This window comes from Myxine glutinosa, chromosome 8, assembly GCF_964187855.1.
Source record: "Myxine glutinosa chromosome 8, kmMyxGlut1.1, whole genome shotgun sequence".
NCBI lineage: Eukaryota > Metazoa > Chordata > Myxini > Myxiniformes > Myxinidae > Myxine > Myxine glutinosa.
The window spans coordinates 76,180,982-76,200,238 of record NC_136268.1 but is presented as its reverse complement, the minus strand read 5'-3'; the positions used below and the strand labels follow the sequence as shown (position 1 = coordinate 76,200,238).

At 45.9% G+C, this 19,257-nt stretch overlaps 1 protein-coding gene across 2 annotated transcripts in view; it reads left to right on the top strand.

The window, feature by feature from the left end:
• LOC137432600 (phosphatidylinositol 3,4,5-trisphosphate-dependent Rac exchanger 2 protein) overlaps nucleotides 1-19,257 on the top strand; it is a 229,247-nt gene that overhangs the window by 38,502 nt on the left and 171,488 nt on the right. For both annotated transcript variants that reach the window (XM_068124662.2, XM_068124661.2), the window contains exons 4-6: nucleotides 2,418-2,522; nucleotides 2,784-2,885; nucleotides 8,857-9,018. In XM_068124662.2, coding sequence (XP_067980763.2) covers nucleotides 2,418-2,522; nucleotides 2,784-2,885; nucleotides 8,857-9,018 — 369 coding nt within the window. The remainder of the gene's footprint in view (nucleotides 1-2,417; nucleotides 2,523-2,783; nucleotides 2,886-8,856; nucleotides 9,019-19,257) is intronic.

Genomic DNA, 19,257 nt, shown 5'->3' with positions numbered 1-19,257 from the left:
TCTCGACTCAACAGATGGGTTTGGCATTGAGTATTGTAACCGTGTCTTTCAGAGTCAAAATCAGGATTCCGATTGCTCCTTGTATCTTGGGAGCATTTGTTTGGGAGGGTTTTCCGGTGAGATTTTTGGAAAGCCTTCGATCGTTGAATCATGCCATTGTGCCAAGCTGATTCTGATTATCCAACTTCTACATCGCCGTTCACTCTCTAAACATATCGGAGAACATTAACTATCGTCGAATAAATTGGACTCATTAATGTGAATCAGACAGGATTCTTAGGAATAATAATAATTTGTGATACTTGATTTTGTTTGATGTATTTGCTCCACACCAAATAAAAATGTACCATCAATTTATTATGTGGGGAAATTTGATTTGATTTTACACAATATTTAAATTTAAAAGGAACTTTTATTTAAAATAAACCAGAAATCACGTATGTGTGAATAGCAACGGTGATTGTGCTTCCCGGGCTGAAGCCAGAATGCTGATGGCGTTTCCCCACTGGACGGCCAAGCACAGTCTTTGCTTAAACCATGCCAGTTGTCTTTTGTCACCATTGGTTGCAGCAGGCCTACCGCCGATATCCCTAATGATACGGGACGTAGATTTGCAATAAACTCCAGTTGTTTCAATGGCGATGAGCTCGAATATGTAAGTTTGGCTGAGGCTGGCATGTTTTTGGAGCTTTGATTCTTCAGTGTCGTTGGCGGCCGTAATGGCTGTATTATTTATTTAGTTATATTGTTTTCAATAATCTATGAGTTTTTGCATATAGGCTCTGTAGATAACACAGCAGAAACAGCATGTAACAGAACAAAAAGAACAGCAGGAAGGGTGGGTGGGGGAACATTCCCACAGTGGGGTTGAGTGACAAAATAGAGGGAGACCTGGAGGGATAAGGAACGTGAGCACGAATGAGAGCAAGGGGAGGACACAGCGTGTGAGCAAAATGGGTACCGCCGCAAATTCTCAATCGCAGAACTGCAAGGAAACACTGGAAACTCGGAAAGAGTTGGGCTTGGGAAGGGTTAATGGGCATAGAAAAGATCATGGTTGTGGATGTGGGATGATCTACGATGGTGGTGTTCGTTGGTTCTTGAAATCTAGGGGTTGGGTGGGGGGGGGGGGGGGGGGGGGAGGGAGGTTGGAGGCAAGGGGTGTAGGACAGAGCACGGAAAGAGCAAATGTTGTAAGACCAGAAAGGAAGTGGTTTAAGATGGAGAGACCATACACCTGTCTGTGATATGAAGGAGATAGGCCCAGCTATTCAGCTTCATCATGGGAGATAACAATGATTTTGAAGGCCTTGGTTTTCATAGCGTCAAGCTGAGTAAGGTATGAGGGAATCCAGAGGCGAGATCAGTGTTCTATAAAGTTGCACATGAAGGCCTTGTAACTTAATAGTAGATAAAATTTCACGTGCGCCAGGCAGAAACTTTGCACTTTGCAGACGGGACTTCCCGTAATCCCCAATTTAAATACACTAAGACAGATATCATGAGAAGGGTGAAACGAGGGATTGCTGAATGCTCAGAGGAAAGTCCTGCGGTAAATACGGAGGGACGGTCGACGGACAGAGTGTCTGTGAGTCCAATAGGTTTGAGAAAGCCACATTGTGAAGAAGAGGAACGTGACTTAAGATGAAGAACAACATGTCGGGTGTTCCTGACGCAGAGATATGGCAAATTGAAGCATTTTAATAATATTACTAAATCTTTTTAACGTAAGAAGAAAGTTAGTTCAATTAGGAAGAATATATGTTAAATTAGGAGGTATTGAGATTGGAAGGGATAAAAAATCAAGGAAGGAAATAACGGGCAGAATGTTTTTTTTTTTTTTTGTTTGTTTTTTTTTGTTGTTGTTGCATTTTTAAAGCGAAGAGTGGGAAATTAAATATGAAGTTGAGGAGTTTGACATGAGAACACTTCGGGTTAAGAAAAGCCCATTGAGGCACGTTTCAGATCAGAGAAAGAATGGGCACGTTCGCTCACTGAGGCCGTGGGGTGTAAACCCAGCCCTCTCGTCTCACAAAGACGCGTTTGATGATTTTTTTTCAATTGTATTTACAATTTCTTTGTATCTACAATTGCTGTAATTGAAAAAGAATACTTAGGATTTTGACTCGCCCTTGTAAAGTAACATCTACATATTACATATGCAAAGTGGTAGTTTTAAAACCCCCTTCCTCCTAACCTAACCATCCAAGCATACTTTTCCCACTTATTTCTTCCTTTGAGATCATCAGGAAATGAGCATTCTCACTTGCTATACACACTTTCTAGATTCCATTAATCATTGATGAAACTGAATATCCAGAATAAAACTTTCACCACAACTGCACAACACTAGGTAAGTTTTAAAAATATAGTAAACCACCAGGTACAATGCGCTGCATGTGAAATGTGTGCCTCAGAAAGACCACTTCAGGATCTACGAAGAATATTGCAGCAATCACGAAAAAGCACAGCGCCTGTGTGTGGACCTCAACAAGGTGGCGCCAGTCCATGCCTTTTTCCTGGTAAGGTGTTTCCCGGCATCCGGAAATAACCATCTCTAAAGTTCTTGCATACCTTCCGTGTTAACTGAAAGCAGGTACCTTCCTCTTTAACAAGCCACTAGTTAAGGTCTGTATGAATCATCTTTAAAGATGTCTAAGGGAAACCTGTTTGATGGATTACATCTAATTGCATGCGCTTGCACATATACATATACATACACATACGCAGACACGCCTAGGCCTGTGGATGAGCTGACGTTGGTCTGTGCTTGTTTCTATTAGGGTTGCATGCTGCTTGGTGGGAGGAGAGTTAACGATATACCTCTTGAAGGTTACCTGCTGTCTCCAATCCAGCGAATCTGCAAATACCCCCTACTTCTCAAGGTAACCCATTTATTGTTTCACATGCCTAGACCGCTGGTCCCATCCAACCTCCCAAATTGATAGCAATGGGGTCTTATGTGGTTGGGAATTTGTCAGTGAATTTGTAAATGCATGTGAATGATCAGGTGGAATTGTTTAATCCCATTTGACTTTGGGTTGCTTTCTCATAACCCGTAAAGCTGTTGTTTTATTTCGCTTGTAATGCTGATGCAGCCTGCCCTCTGTACCCTGTGTTAGACCCCGAACAACCTCATTAAGCCTCTGTCCCGTTTGATCCCATCCCGTCTCCAACGCGAATTCCTGTCGAGAACGCCATGAACCCTCAAATGCCCGGAATCTTTAACCAGCGGCATTTCTGTCTTGCATTTCCATCTTCACAAAATATTTTATTTCCTGCTAATTACATCTTTCTCTTATTTCTTTTCTGCTTATGAAATATCGACTCAGGTATTCACGACCGTTCAAATTCATTTTATTTTCCTACTCCTTGCCTTCTTGGATATTCCACCAAAACAGTAAATTTTAAAGGATGTTCCCTTACAGAAATCCGTCCCAACATCTGATGAGATCATCATCACATTTCGATCAGGTATCGTGATAAGTCACAGAAGATCGTTGTAAGATGTGGAAACAAACGCGAAGCTAGTTACACCCACACCTAATTGAAAGTTTCATCCCAACCCGTTTGGTGGTCGTCTGGATCTTCTGCATGTCCGTGTTTTTGTTGATAGAGTTCCCTCCATTCCAGCACCTCGCTCCACAACGTGCATCGTATGCATCAAACCTTAGGCCCATCGATGACCCTCACTTCATGTCATGCCCGCTTGCTTGTAATGATCATATGCTTTCAGCTATTTGAAAATGTGGATTATTAGCTTGTTTTGTTATGCCATTTCCTTTTCTTCCTTTGATATTCCCTTTTTTATTGTTGAAAAGTAGCCCCTGCAGCAGAGTTGCTGCTAAAATGAGCAGCTGAGATAACTGCTGTCGTCCTGATGGTTATTATTATACGTGCGCTGATGTCGGACAGGTTTCAGCTTGATTTTGTTACTCCCGAGCAATTTATTCCCCGTCCCCAGACCCCATATGCTATCAATTTTCCAACCACCCCTTCTTTAAAACCAATTTTCTTCCCTTTAATTTCACCCTTTATGTGCAAGTTCACGTCCCCCTTCAAAAGGCGCCCCAGGATTCTACCCACGTATGGCCCCAGTCACAACCCGAGGCACAAAACCCACAAAATTAGTGTGTTTTGAGCGGGGGTGCGGGGGAGGGGAGTTTATGACGACTACCCTTTCACATTTGGAATTTTTTTTTTGGTTGTTGTTGGAATGTTCCAGTTCCCCTCTTGGTACTTTGACCCTCTCCCACTGCCTATACTGATGCGAATGTCAGCCCTCAGTCTGGATGCATTGGCACTATTTCCTGCCGCCATATTGCATTGACATTTTAAATACAAAATTTAGGCTCATGGAGGAGGGAGGAGGCATAGGGTAAAAAGGCAACCTACTGACGGTGGGGAAACCTAATAATAAACAGTAAGTAAGGAAGTGAATGAACAGAAAAATAACCTGCAAGCAAGAAGATTGGGTTAGGTATGGTTAATGGAGGTAGAAAAGATAATGGATAGAGATGGGGTGGCATGAGATAGAGGTGCACTGCTTGCTGGAAGTACTGAAGGGAAGAGTGGGATTGAACTCACCAACTACCATTTTTATTTTATTGAGAGGCCAATTTAGTGATCCTCTCTTTGCACTTTCCTCAGAAGTCGTTATACTAGATTTGCTTGTCATACACATACCATGGTGTTTGGTCTGTTTCCTAATATTCTTGTATTTCATATGCTATGTGCACATGTTCCTCCATGTGCTTTATACACTGTCGTTGAACAAATACATTTCTCTTCAATTGTCCTTAAGACCTAAAACAGCCTGAATGGTTTGTATTTCTCCAAAAAAAAAGAAGGAGAAAGACCACTTAATGTAAGAAGACCTCTCCTTTTCGCATCTCCAGATGCATAGGGCTGCCGAAGCAGTTTCTAGGCTATTGGGCAGAATTCTGGATGGGTCGCCACTCCGACACAGGATACTCGAATGGCTCATTCATCCCAGTAAGCTGGTACTCATTCTGCTGACCTCGGAAGGATGACAGGCTGAGTCCACCCACCTGGTGTTATTTATTGGCATGACAGGAGCTCAAACTCAAGACCCTAAGATCTCAAGCCAGCCACCTTGGCCATTAAGCCAACACCAGGTTTATTTCGTGTAAGACTAGAGGTAAAATACTGAGGATGTGGTTGGCGGGTTTGAAGCAGCAGGGGACGAATGCCAGGAGCATGAATGGAAAGATGATAGGGCTGGAAGTTATGGTAGATGGCGAGTGATACGGCATAATTGCAGTAAGTGAGACATGGTTTGACATGGTTTATTGTGCAATCCAACTGGAGGACACTAATTTAAGGCTACAGGGTTTATTGGTGTGATAGGAAAGAGAAAAGTGGGGAGGTGTGGCAATCTGAGTATTGTATCTTGGGAAAGGCATAACACCAAGGAGGGAATTAATGTAGAGGATTATGTGTGAATAGAGATTAGAGAATGAATGAATGAATGAATGAATGAATGAATGGATAGAGATTAGAGATTGCAAGAAAAATAAGTAAGATGCTTTGAAAGGACTCTTAGGGTGACGAAACATTAGGAACGATGGGTAATTGAAGAATTCGGAAAGACGTGTAATAAGGGAAGATTATTGATTATGGGGGATTATAATTTGCCACTGATTGATTGGGTCCAGGAACAGGGAAAAGACACAGCGAGTGAGGATTCTCTATCTCTTGTCCACGATTGCTTATCATCCCTCAGCCCATTGGGCGTCCGGGCGTCCGGGCGTCCGGGTGTCCATCAACTTTTGGTTTCCGTCAATTTCAAGGAGAACGGCTTGTCCGATTAAATCCATTTTTGCAGTGTGTGTTGGGGTTGAGTAGAGGAAAGTTCCTTTCGAAAATGGGCGCGCTGCGATTTTCAATATGGCCGCCACGGCAGCCATCTGGGCGTCCGTCAACTTTTGGTTTCCGTCAATTTCGAGCAGAACGGCTTGTCCGATTAAATCCATTTTTGCAGTGTGAGTTGCGGTTGAGTAGAGGAAGGTTCCTTTCGAAAATGGGCGCGCTGCGCGTTTCAATATGGCCGCCACGGTAGCCATCTTGAAATTGGTTTCCGTCAATTTCAAGCAGAATGGCTTGTCCGATTAAATTAATTTATGCAGTGTGTGTTGGGGTTGGGTAGGGGAAGGTTCCTTTCGAAAATGGGCGCGCTGCAATTTTCAATATGGCCGCCACAGCAGCCATCTTGAAATTAGTTTCCGTCAATTTTGAGCAGAACGGCTTGTCCGATTAAATCCATTTTTGCAGTGTGTGTTGGGGTTGAGCAGAGGAAGGTTCATGGGTGCGCTGCCATTTTCAATATGGCCGCCACGGCAGCCATCTTGAAATTGGTTTCCGTCAATTTCGAGCAGAATGGCTTGTCCGATTAAATCCATTTTTGCCATGTGTGTTGGGGTTGAGCAGAGGAAGGTTCATGGGTGCGCTGCGATTTTCAATATGGCCGCCACGGCAGCCATCTTGAAATTGGTTTCCACAATGCATGGGCTGAGGGGTTATGCCCGCTTTGCTGTGCTATTTATTAACCCAGTTTTCGGTGGCGGAGGTAAAAATTAAGGAATGATAAATCTCCAAAGCTGGATAATATGCATCCAAGAGTATTGAAGGAGGTGGCAGAGCAGATGAGCGTGGCATTGGTGGATACCTTTAACAGCTTTATCGAGTCAACAGAGGCACCAGAGGATTGAAGAGTAGAAATGTATTATTCTCATTCTGGTGTTCAGCCCGAAGGTAGGTTCAGTACTGCCAAACCTGTTTCTTGGCGAGGGTTATAATGGGTAGTTTGCTGTTGCCTTTCCAAGGTAGAAAATGTAACATCACTATTTAAGAAATGTTACAGAGAACAATTGGGGAACTATAGACATGTTAGCTTTACCTAAGTTGTGGGGAAGGTGTTTGGGCCGTTAACTGAGGAACGGATATGGAACTATTTAAATAAATACAAACCAATTAAAGGTAGTCAGCACGAATCTGCTAATGAGAGGTCATGTTTTACAAATCCCTTTGAGTTGTCTGAGGCAGTGTTTCATTGGGTGGATGAGGGAAATGCAGTGGATGTAGTGTATCTAGACATTGAGAAGGCATTTGATAAGGTAACACACCACATCAGAGGTTGTTAGCTAGGGTGAAGGCTTACGGAGTGGCAGGTCGGGTAGCTAACTGGACTGGAAACTGGCTTAGTGATAGGAAGCAAAGAGAAGCTGTGAGTGTGAGGATGTCTCGTCTGGAAGATGTAAGTAGTGATGTACGTCAAGGTGCTTTAGTACTTGAACCATTATTGTTCATAATTTACATCAACAATTTGGACAGTGGGGTTACGATATAGGTTTGTGAATTTGCACATGAAAAAGCTTGGAGGTAAGGTGGATTGTAGAGAGGGTGTTGAGCAGATTCAGGAAATTCTAGACACTTCAATTGATTGGGCAAAATATTGGCAGATGTAGTTTAACATAAAACATGTAAGGTGCTTGGGATGGTTAGAATAATGAAAATGGAGATTATAAACCATATTAAACCAGAATATAAATCAAAATGGATTTGGTTTAGAAGTTTAAGATAATGAAGGGTGTGGACAAAATAGATGCAGAGGGGGTTTTCAGCAGAATGGACAGTGTTAGGCCTGAGGGTAAAGAAGATGAGAGTTCGGACAGTATTAAGGTAGAGGCCTTTCAGTTGGAGGGTAGTTAAAGCATGGAATGGTCTCCCGCTGCCATAAAGGCAATAGCAGCGGATGAGGTAAAAAAAAAAAAAAAAACACCTTCAGAGGCCATTTTTCCCCCGCAAGCGGGGGTTGGCCTTTTCGGGGACCATGGTTGTTGTTGTTTTTTGGTCCCCTTTTTGAAGCAATGTTTTATGGCCGGATGCCCTTCCTGCCGCCAACCCTTTTTGTTGCCTTTTTACGACAAACAGGGAATTACCAGTGAACTGGTACTCAATTTGCCGACCTCGGAAGGATGACAGGCTGAGTCAACCCCCCTGGCGTTAATTCAGCGATCGACCGGGATTCGAACCCAGGAGCCTGGGATCCTAAGCTGGCACCCTAGCCGCTAGCCCAACACCCAACAGCGGATGAGGTAGATAGGTTTAAATCTGAATTAGACAGGTACATAGATGTATTGGAGAAAGAGTGGTATGGGGATATTGACAAGGCATGTAGAAAATTGTGTGTGGATGGGTTATATGGTTTCCATGGTTGTTGTAGTGCAGGCATGATGGGCCATATTGTCTTCTCCTGTGCAAAGGTGTGTGTGTGTGTGTGTGTGTGTGTGTGTGTGTGTGTGTGTGTGTGTGTGTGTGTGTGTGTGTGTGTGTGTGTGTGTGTGTGTGTTTGCGCATGCATGCATGTGTGCATGTACATGCCATTATTTAACCTGTGGACACATCTGCTGCGCACAAGATAGAAACTCTTACCAGATCATTAACGTTCTCGTATCCAACTGCAGGAAAGGCCACCCTATGGTGGACATTCACCATTAAAAGTTGTAAAACCTCAAAACCCCCAAGATATGGTGGTATGAGCACAACCTCTTCACAGCTTCACCTACAGTCAACAACCTCATCACAGAACAAAAGTATTTGGGAGAAATTGATGTGGAGAGGTTTGAAAATGCAGATGAGATTCCTCCTCCAGTGAGAGGGCTTTCGCAACCCACAATTTATCTTAAAAGATGCTGTTTGGTAAGACACCTGGAATTCTTGCAAAAAGCAAATGCACAAACGCGATAGATGGATACAAAGGCTGAGTCGTTGAGGGACAGGTATTTACAAATGGATTTTGTAGTGAACTGAACATTCTTCCCATCACTTACCTAGGAGCTAGTGAAAAGAACGCCAGCGGGTCACGAGGACGGGCCAGCATCCCGCAAGGCACTTGCCTGCATGAAGGCCGTCTGTTCCGGCATCAATGAGACGAAGAGGAGGATGGAAAAGTTGGAGGTTCTGCAGGACTTGCAGCAAACCATCGAAGGCTGGGAGGTAAGGCCCATGAAGTAAGTTTTGTGGAAGACATCTTATTGAAAGAAGAAAATACAGTCAACCCTCTGTATTGTGATTTCTGCACTCGTGAGTTCCACGTATTTGCGAATTGTATACGGATTCCTAATTAACGAGCCATCGACCTCCAATAGTCACGAGTTTGTTAGCACCCATCACCCTAAACTCTCCCCAACCCCACCCCATAACCATACCTTCCCCCTCCCCCCAACCACCCTCCTGTCATTTCTTTTGATCACTGCTCATAAACATTTACCATTCGCCCGCTTCTCCACCCTCCTATATTGAGTCTGTCCCAGGAACACAACCCCCTTTTCCCATTAATCAAGGAATATGCATTCACTAATTCTGCATTGATGAGGTTTTCCAAGAATACCAAGGGCCGTGTGTTTAGGGTTTGGTTTACCTGAAGATTGATGAATAAATAAATGAACATATGTCACCCACAGGGTGAACCGTATCTTGCCATTTGACCTTGACCTTAATAATTTCGTATGGTGAATAGTATGTCTTCATGACCAACGCACATGAAATATTGAAAGATTTTGATGAGAACTGAGGAAATAATTTTTTCATGAAAATTCCGTTTTTTCGTCATGACGTCATCAAATGACGTCATAGCGTCAAACTGTTTACAGATCTGGGAAGCACTCATCAAGGGCATTCATATGAGGTATTACTCGATATGGTACCTACGATTTCAAAATTTGACCTTGGGGTCAATAATTTTCGACCTCCAGCGCTAACCATGAAGGTCAAGGCCGATCGCCACGAAAAACTAATCAGCTGAGCGCCGGACCATATACTAGATTCCCATGAAGTTTGGAGACGATCCGATCAAAGTTACTCAAAAAATTAGTGTTTCGTCGACCTCCATGATTGGCCGCAAAGTGACCTTGACCTTTGACCTTGACCTTCATAATTTTGTGTGCTAAAGGGTATCTCTAAAAGACTCTGATATGCGAACTTACAAGAGTTTCCAAAGGGAACTGTGCTCTACAGAGTGACCTAAACAATGCGAACTAAAGCAATACAATATACATGAAAAGTGCAGTTTTTTCGTCATAACGCCGTCAAATGACGTCACATTGTCAAACTAGTTATATGTTTGGAAAGCACTCAACAAGGGCTTCAATTTGAGGTACTACTCGATATGGTAACTGAAACTTGAAAATTTTACCTTTTGGTCAAAATTGAATGACCTTCAAAATGACCTTGAAGGTCAAGGCCGATCGACACCAAAAACTAATCAGCTGAGCGCCATACCACACCCTATATACCCACCAAGTTTGGAGATCATAAGATCAAAGTTACTCAAAAAATAAGGGTTTCGTTGACCTCCATGATTGACCGCAAAGTGACCTTGACCTTTGACCTTGACCTTCAAAATTTTGTGTGCTGAAGGGTATCTCTATAGGACTCTGATATGCGAAGTTACAGGAGTTTCCAATAATAACTGTGGTCTACAGAGTGATCTAAACGTGAAAAAAAAATGATTAACCACAAACAAACAAACATACAAGCTGACTAATACATCTTGCAAAAACTTCGTTTTGGCAAGATAAAAATGATTAACGAGAAGCTTTTGAAACTTACATTTTATTATTTTATCTTGATGGATGATCAGCTGACTGTTTGTCTTCTTCCTTTAATTTGTGGACATCAATAAATAATCTTAAAATGTCTTTCACAGCAATTAATGTTTTGGGCCAGCAACTTTGGGCAAATTACAAATTCACCACAATATGGTGAAATATTGAGGTGACCACCTTTCCTCATTTCGACTCTTCTGCTCCATAACTATCATGCTGACCCCAAGAGGGGTAAAGATCGAGTCTCGAATGTGATGTTAGCTCAGATCAGTTTCATTTTGAACCGTCTCCTTTATTGGTCCTCCATTGTGCATCAAGTAAGGTGGTCAATGGGAATATATATATCTGTGCAGTGTCTGTGTTGTGTTGTCTTGTCTCGTCACTGAACTACTTCCTCAAACTTTTGTGAAATCCTACCAAACTTCTGGTATGCACCTACCTCTGCTGTCGGAATGTCCTAAGGGTATTTGTTTTGAAAAATGTTCCATTTTTTTTTTTGGGGGGGGGGATTTGTTTTTTTCAACTTCAATTGTTTATAAAATGTAATATCACGTATATTACAAATACATTTGTGCATTATGATTGTTTGAATTATGATTGGTGTAAACCATGACAAAACAACAACTCAGGTACAGTCATTTATCTATACAGTATATCTACATATCTGGGCAGTGTCTGTTGTCACTGAACTACTCCCTGAAACTTTTGTTTCCGTGGTTGTGAAGTGTTTTTAATAACGTGGTGGTGAGGTATTTTGAATTATGTGGTGGTGAGGTGTTTTCAAATGATGTGGTGGTGAGGTGTTTTTAAATCACGTGGTGGTGAGGTGTTTTGAATTACGTGGTGGAGAGGTGTTTTTAATTATGTGGTGGTGAGGTGTTTTTAATTATATGGTGGTGAGGTGTTTTGAATTAGTTGGTGATGAGGTGTTTTGAATGACTTGGTGGTGAGGTGTTTTAAATTACGTGGTGATGAGGTGTTTTGAATGACTTGGTGGTGAGGTGTTTTAAATTACGTGGTGGTGAGGTGTTTGGAATTACATGGTGGTAAGGTCTTTTGAATTTGGTGGGGGTGAGGTGTTTTAATTTACGTGGGGGTGAGGTCTTTTAAATTACATGGGGGTGAGGTGTTTTGAATTACATGGTGGTGAGGTGTTTTAAATTACGTGGTGGTGAGGTGTAATCGTCCCAATCGTCCAGTCTGCACCTACCCCTCCCGTATGTATGTCCTGAGGGGTTCTTTTTTGAATTTTACAAATTTTTTCAACCTAAATCTTCAACCTAAATTGCTTATAAAAATGTAATATCACAAACACTACAAATAAATTTGTGCAAAATAATTGTTTGTATTATGATTTGTGTAAATCATGACAACACAGCACCTCAGGTACAGTCATTATCCTCAGCTAAAATATGCCCGTTCCTCAGTAATGACGCGTGGTGAGGCGAGCTCAGCGAGCCGAGCCAAGCTAGCATATATATATATATATATATATATATATATATATATATATATTGTTACGGACACGGCTAAAGATGTTGCTTGACCGAGCGGAATGGCCGCCGTGTTCGCACAGTTTACCCGATTACCCCCAACTCACCCGATTCCACTCGAACGTTGGCCAAATCGCGCTACGCTAAATCAATGATGGAAAGGACACAACGACTGGGATAGATGAAACGACGCAAGGGGTACACTTCTCAAGACCTCCGGAGGAGGATATAATTACAGTGGGGGAGAAAAGGGGTAGATTACAAGGTGGAGTGAGGTAAAAGACACAGAAGAGATAGGCACTTAGATACAATCTTATCTATCCCAGACAGACCACAGACAAACGGAACAAGGCTGACTTACACAGGGATTGATGGCAGGGAAGGACAGGCAGTCGATAGCACAAGGTGCACCTTGGCTCAGGGACAGGATAAAGCACAGTCCAGTCCAGAGATGCGGGGAGGTGTCACAGCGCTCGGAGGTGGCGTCCTTCTCTCTCCAAGCTCAGCGCGCATCTGACGTCACCTCCCTCTTCCTGCGCATGCTCAGCGGGGAGTCACACACCCTCGGCTGGTTGACTCCGCCCCAGATGGGACCGGTCCGCCGCTTCTATTGGGTGCGGGGGTTACCGGGCTCCGCCCTTGACGAGGAGCTGACAGCGAGCCCCTACTTGGTAACCCCGTCGATCACATGTGTGATGGCGGCTCGTTGGAAAGGCCTGGCGCCCTCCCAACACCCCCCACCAACCAAGCCGGAGTGAGGACGCGCATTCCCCGCGCCGCCGCCGTTGTTGTTGTTGTTGTTGTTGAACCGTGAGGAAGAGCTGCGGGGAGGTATTGGGAGGTCCTAAACTTCCTAACGGTGCCATACAATCACATTCTGGTGCAACGAAGAGTCAGAATTAATGGAAACGAGTCCTTAACTGACATAGACTAAGAATAACTAGCAAGATGTCCTATAGTTGTCTACGTGAGATGCGGTGGACCTGGATGCGACATTTAATGGGGGAAATAGGGGGAGGTCGGGTCTACAGAGTGTTGTTTACAGAAGGTGGGACTAGGGAATGGGGGGATTGGGGATAGTTGGGAAGTATTGAGGAAATAGGGGAATATTTACAAGCGGATATGGATGGATGTAAATCCCATATCCGCAACATTGCACCCTTCTCTACCTCTGGGCGTCCCGACCCGATAAATTTTTACCTACTTTAGTGTGGCACTCAGATGTGGTTCCCTCTACTATTAACTCAACCCTGAGTGCGACAGTTTTACAGATGTTCACAAATGAGTAAATATGTCCCCCTGCGACGTTGCACCCTTCTCCTAACAGAAACACACCCACAGGATAACCGAATCGCGGAAAGCATCCTCAAACTAAACATACAGCCGGTAGGGAGCATCATTTATACAAGACTGATATTTACACTATGATCCAGGACCTGTTCTTTGAGGAACACATGCAGATGTTATGCATAGAGAGAGCACGCATGCCAGCATCGATACACCAACCCACGAGTGCCCTGTGGCCCTACGGCCTTTAATAATGTGCAGAGCACCCCGTCCAAGCACCAAAAGCACCACCCCATACGCACAGTCAGCACCATCCGGTGCACCAATAAAGTGTTCAGTAACAATGCACAATCAAGTGTCCATGGTCACCGGTGGTGTCGCAGCCGGCCGATGTTCTGCCGCTGGTCTTGCCTTCATGGAGTGCACTTGGCCTTCTGGCTTCTTTAGGAATAAAGAAAGGCGCCAACCGCGTCCATTTCTAAATTGTGGCCGTCAGGGGGGCCAACTAAAAGTGGTTCACCTGTATGGCATAGGTGCCACGTTGACCCAGAGGTCCATCCACGGGTGGTGCTTGCCCGCAAAAGAACTGCGGTCCATTGTGGGCGGCCACAAAAATTGCGGTCCATATGGTGTATCGATCCAGGCAGCAAGCAGCGGAAGTACAGGCCCACAACTGCGGAGCCAGCACCTCTCTCTCCTCTCTCTCTGCCCCAAAGCCAGATCCTCGGAGGTGGGAGACAAAAGAAGACAAGTGAGTAAGGTGGTAAGGGCGCAAAAGTGCACGCAATATAAGGTAATGCACACTGGGGGCACATGGGAACCAGGTGAGACAGGTACGTTCCTACCGTACGCCCCCCCCCCCATCAGGTAACCTACATTGCCCCTCCCTTACCCCTTACTGTATCCACAAAACACAACACTACCCATAAACATCTACTTTACACATCAACAAACGTCCCTACTGTCTTCCCCGTTCCTCCCATAAACCAAATTCGTCTTCTCTCCCTCCTAACCAATCAAATTTGCCATTTCCAACTCTCATCAAAATTTGCCATCTCCAACTCAACATCAAAATTTGCCATCACCAATTCATCATCAGTCCCTCCTAAGGAGGGAGAGATGGAATCACCCCAACGTCTCATCCACGTCGTGATGCGTCTCACAAATCCACACAGCAATTCTCCTTTCCTGCAACACAGAACAAAGGAACACAGGTGTGGAGTCATCATCACCACCTCAGGTAAGTGGCTGCGTATGGTGCGACAGGTTCATCAATCCTAACTATTTCCTAAATGACTTTAACAACTTTACATTACCCGCGGTCTTTCCCTGCCAATCCATTGGCCAACTTACACTATGGGTTCTAAAAACCAATTCCCATTGACCAAACTGTGGTGCTTCTCAAGTTGGGGTCTCACTCCCCCGATTCATCACTCGGTGCCCCCGCACAATTTCGGTGGCTGGGTCGTGTGACGCTCCCAGCTGGTCCGCCCACCTGCACACCTCCACCACTGTTGTTGCCTACCGAGCTCACCTGCTCCTCACCCTAACCTAACTAACTGGGGAAGGCCCTCTCGCACTCTCACCCCCTCAGTGCCCTCTCTGGCACGGGCTGCCCGATCCACACCCGGGATCCTCAGGCACCCACTGACACTAACGGCTCCCAGAGCCCACCTGCGGCCTCACCTGGCCGACATCTAACAGTGGCGGAGTGCCCAACCATTCACACTCATACTAACAGGCCACACGACCAGCCAATTTCACCACACCAATGCACCCATCCACAATACCATTCTGCATCCGCACCACAAATGCCAATATCCAACCACAATTTACCTATACCTTCTAACTATTCTTTAAACTACCCTCCCCGGGTACTCGTGAAAAGGGGTCCACTCTTCCCCCATCCACACCTTCGCACCATGCACACCACTCCGTACCACTTACTCCAACTCTCTCCACACCACTCATTCTCTGCTCCATGTATTCCACACACCTGTACTTGCACACCTGTGCTCTCATACTTGGTGCCGCCTGCACCCTTCTCTCCCCCAAGCGCATTTGCGCTGATCCACAACACTCACTACTCATACACTGCTCCACACACCTGTCCAGTTCTCACACCGCATCATCTCATCTAACTACTCCCCTCTGAAACTTGCGCTTCCCAGTCGTCCCTTTAAACTATTGCGCTCCCTCGTCATTATCATCCACTCTAATCTACCTGCGTCCCCACTACAGGTATCAGTCACTATCTAAACCTTAACGTTACCTAATGTCATCTTCGCTAGATCCCTACACACAATATCCTAACCCACCCGGGCTAGTTTCCACTGCCATACACCCCATAATCTATAGCGCATCTGCCCCCTTTTTGTGAGGGATGACAGAGTTGCCATCCCACCACATCGGGCATCTCCCACTACCAATTTTGCACATCAAATTTCAACAAATCAAAAATTTGCCAATCACTACCCATCATCTGCCAATCATTACTGCCAATCCTTTGCCAATCATCAAATTTTGTTTTTCTAATTTCGGGGCCAAAACACTATCCTCGTCATTACAGTCTACTTACTAATGCCTCTCGGTGCGCCAATTCACTTCTAAAGTTCGGCTTCGTACAGCCAAGCCATGAATGCGGGTTGTTTGGTGCCAGCGGCTGGATACGTCCCGCATTCGGTGCAGGGAAGGAGGTTTACCCGGGCCGAGGTCCCACGCACCATCTCGGCATGGAGCCATCCAATGTCCCGATCTCGACCTGCCGGCACGTCTCAACAAAAAGTGGTCGCCATGACGACCCTTCCTATCGGGCTGCCTGCTCCGCCTCGTGGAGCACGGACGCGGCCGTTCAAAGCGAGGCCCAGCGTGGATCGCGTACGGCGGTCCTTTCGAACCCGCCGTGGCTCGGATCCCCGCTGGTTCTCGCGGCACGCGAAGCCCGGCACGCACTGAGGGCCCGATTCGGCTATAAGTCGCTCTAACCGCTAACCCGGTTACCGTCGATGCCTCACCTGCATGCTTACACGCATACGCTACCCCTTTCTTGCCCATACATCCAGCTGTTCCCATGCTCCTCGTCGTACCTTCTCTAACACACCCAGGTACACTCATTCCTCTCACAGACTTGGTCACACACCTGACCACCGAACACCTTGGCACACATTCGTTGGTCGCACACCTCACCAACACACCTCTTCGCGCCCCCTCCTCGGTCACCTCCTCTGTGACGATCACAGGTGTGCTTTCACTCGCACACCCAACCACGTGCCTCACGACCAACTCAAGTGTGCATTCCCACACACGCTCTACCATTCCAGGTGTGCTTCCTTTCTCACCTGTCACAACCAACTCACGCTCCGTGTCACTCTTACTACTCTCACCTCCACTCTTGACAGCGCACTCACCCTTACTCTCGACAGCGCACTCTTTCCTCATGCACCCGTCCGTTACACACCTTTCTCGCGCACACTCTCCCGTTACACCCTCTGTAACACTCACCACAGGTGTACACTCTTCCTTACTTTTGACAGCGCACTCTTTCCCCATGCACCTGTCCGTCACACATCTTTCTCGCACACCCTCTCCCGTTACATCCTCTGTAACACTCACCACAGGCGTGCATTCTCCCTTTACACCCTCCGTAACACTCCTCACTACGCGCTTCCATGTGCTCCCTCGCACACGCGCTACGACCGACTCACTCTCGACAGCACCCTCACTCCTTGGCACGCACTTTTTCCTCACACACCCCAGAGTCGGACTTTCTCGCACACCTCCTTTTTCACACACCAGACCTGTCGCACACTTCACCAACGGCCTCTCACGAACACACGGGTCCATCTCGACCCCCAAGCTCATTAAATCACCTGGCGCATCATACGCACGACCATATTGGTCACCACTTACACCGGGTCCTCTTTCTCTTCGCTTCTCCTCCATCACCTGCGAATCCCTCATCCGGTTAATGAGCACATCATCATGATCCGAACACAGACTTTGGACCAATTCTTTTACTTCCTCCTTTATCTCTTTCTTATCCTCTCTCTGTCGCTTCTTAATTTCGCTCACCCCTTCTTCCACTTCTTCTAATTTCTGCTTCACCTCCTTCATCTCCTCGTGCGCCCCCTTAAGTTCTTCCTCTAACTCCACCTTATTTTTTTCTATGTGCTCCCGCACCTCCCGCTCTTTAACCTCCATCACCTCTACCACCTTGTTCATTTTCCTCGTCAGGTCCTCATGTACCGTCTGACACTCTTTTTTAATTACCCCTACGTCCTTTTTCATCTCCTTCTGTGTCGATTTTAAACCCTCTATTACCGCTGTGTTCTTCTTTACCTGGTCCCCCAACTCCTTTTGTCCCACTGTCAGTTGTTCTACTCCCAGCGTCAACTCCTCTATACCACCTTGCAATTTTACAGTCCCCTTTCTCACCTCCTTCTCCATGCGCTCCTTACAGTGCCTCACCTCCTCGCGCACTCCTCCGACCTCCTCACTCACACCTCTTCTGATCTCCTCTCCCATCACTTGCATCTCCTGCCCAGATGCCACCCTCATCTGCTCCATTTCCTCCCTGTGAGCATCCAATTTAGTTTCTACCCCCATTCTGACCCCCTCTATCTGCTGCCCCGTTTTTTTAACTTCCCTTTCCGCTTGGTTCCTCATGTCCCTCAATTTGCCTTCCATACTGTTTTCTAACCCCTCTAACCCATTTTTCACTCCCTCTATCTGATTCTCCTGGGCAGCCATTCTATTTTCCACCCCCGTTAACCCCTCCTGTATTTCCCCTAATCTATTGTCTAATCCCTCTATTCTACTCCCTAACCCTCCGATCTGGGCCCCCATGTCCTCCCTCAATTTCTCGCTATTGGACCCCATTACCCCCATTTGCTCACTCTGAGCCTCTATACTGTTTTTCAAACCTCCAATTTGGTCTCCCATTCGCTCACCCTGAGCATCCATCCCTTTGAAATTATCGTCTGTTTTTACCATAAAGGCCATCATCTGTTTCATAAACAGGTTCCAATTCATTGGCATCTCGGGTTCGGCTACCGCGACCATGGGCGCGGCTAAATTTGGTGCCGCAACAACCATGTGCGCGAGGACGCCATCTTGTGTGCCCGAAACCTCGTGCGCGAGGACGCCATTTTGCGAACCTGCCGCCCTCACTGCTTCGCTCTCCTCTTGTCCCTCAATTTGGTCCTGGATCGACCCTGCCTCACTCTCCTCTACCGGAACCCAGCCGTCTTGATCTGCCATAGCGCGACTTTCAAAATTCGGGTTTTTATTTTAAAACAAAACAAATTTCACATTGCTTGTAATTTTGAGCGCGTTAAGCGCGCTTCGGTTCCAATCTCACTTCCTGACACCAATTGTTACGAACACGGCTAAAGATGTTGCTTGACCGAGCGGAATGGCCGCCGTGTTCGCACAGTTTACCCGATTACCCCCAACTCACCCGATTCCACTCGAACGTTGGCCAAATCGCGCTATGCTAAATCAATGATGGAAAGGACACAACGACTGGGATAGATGAAACGACGCAAGGGGTACAGTTCTCAAGACCTCCGGAGGAGGATATAATTACAGTGGGGGAGAAAAGGGGTAGATTACAAGGTGGAGTGAGGTAAAAGACACAGAAGAGATAGGCACTTAGATACAATCTTATCTATCCCAGACAGACCACAGACAAACGGAACAAGGCTGACTTACACAGGGATTGATGGCAGGGAAGGACAGGCAGTCGATAGCACAAGGTGCACCTTGGCTCAGGGACAGGATAAAGCACGGTCCAGTCCAGAGATGCGGGGAGGTGTCACAGCGCTCGGAGGTGGCGTCCTTCTCTCTCC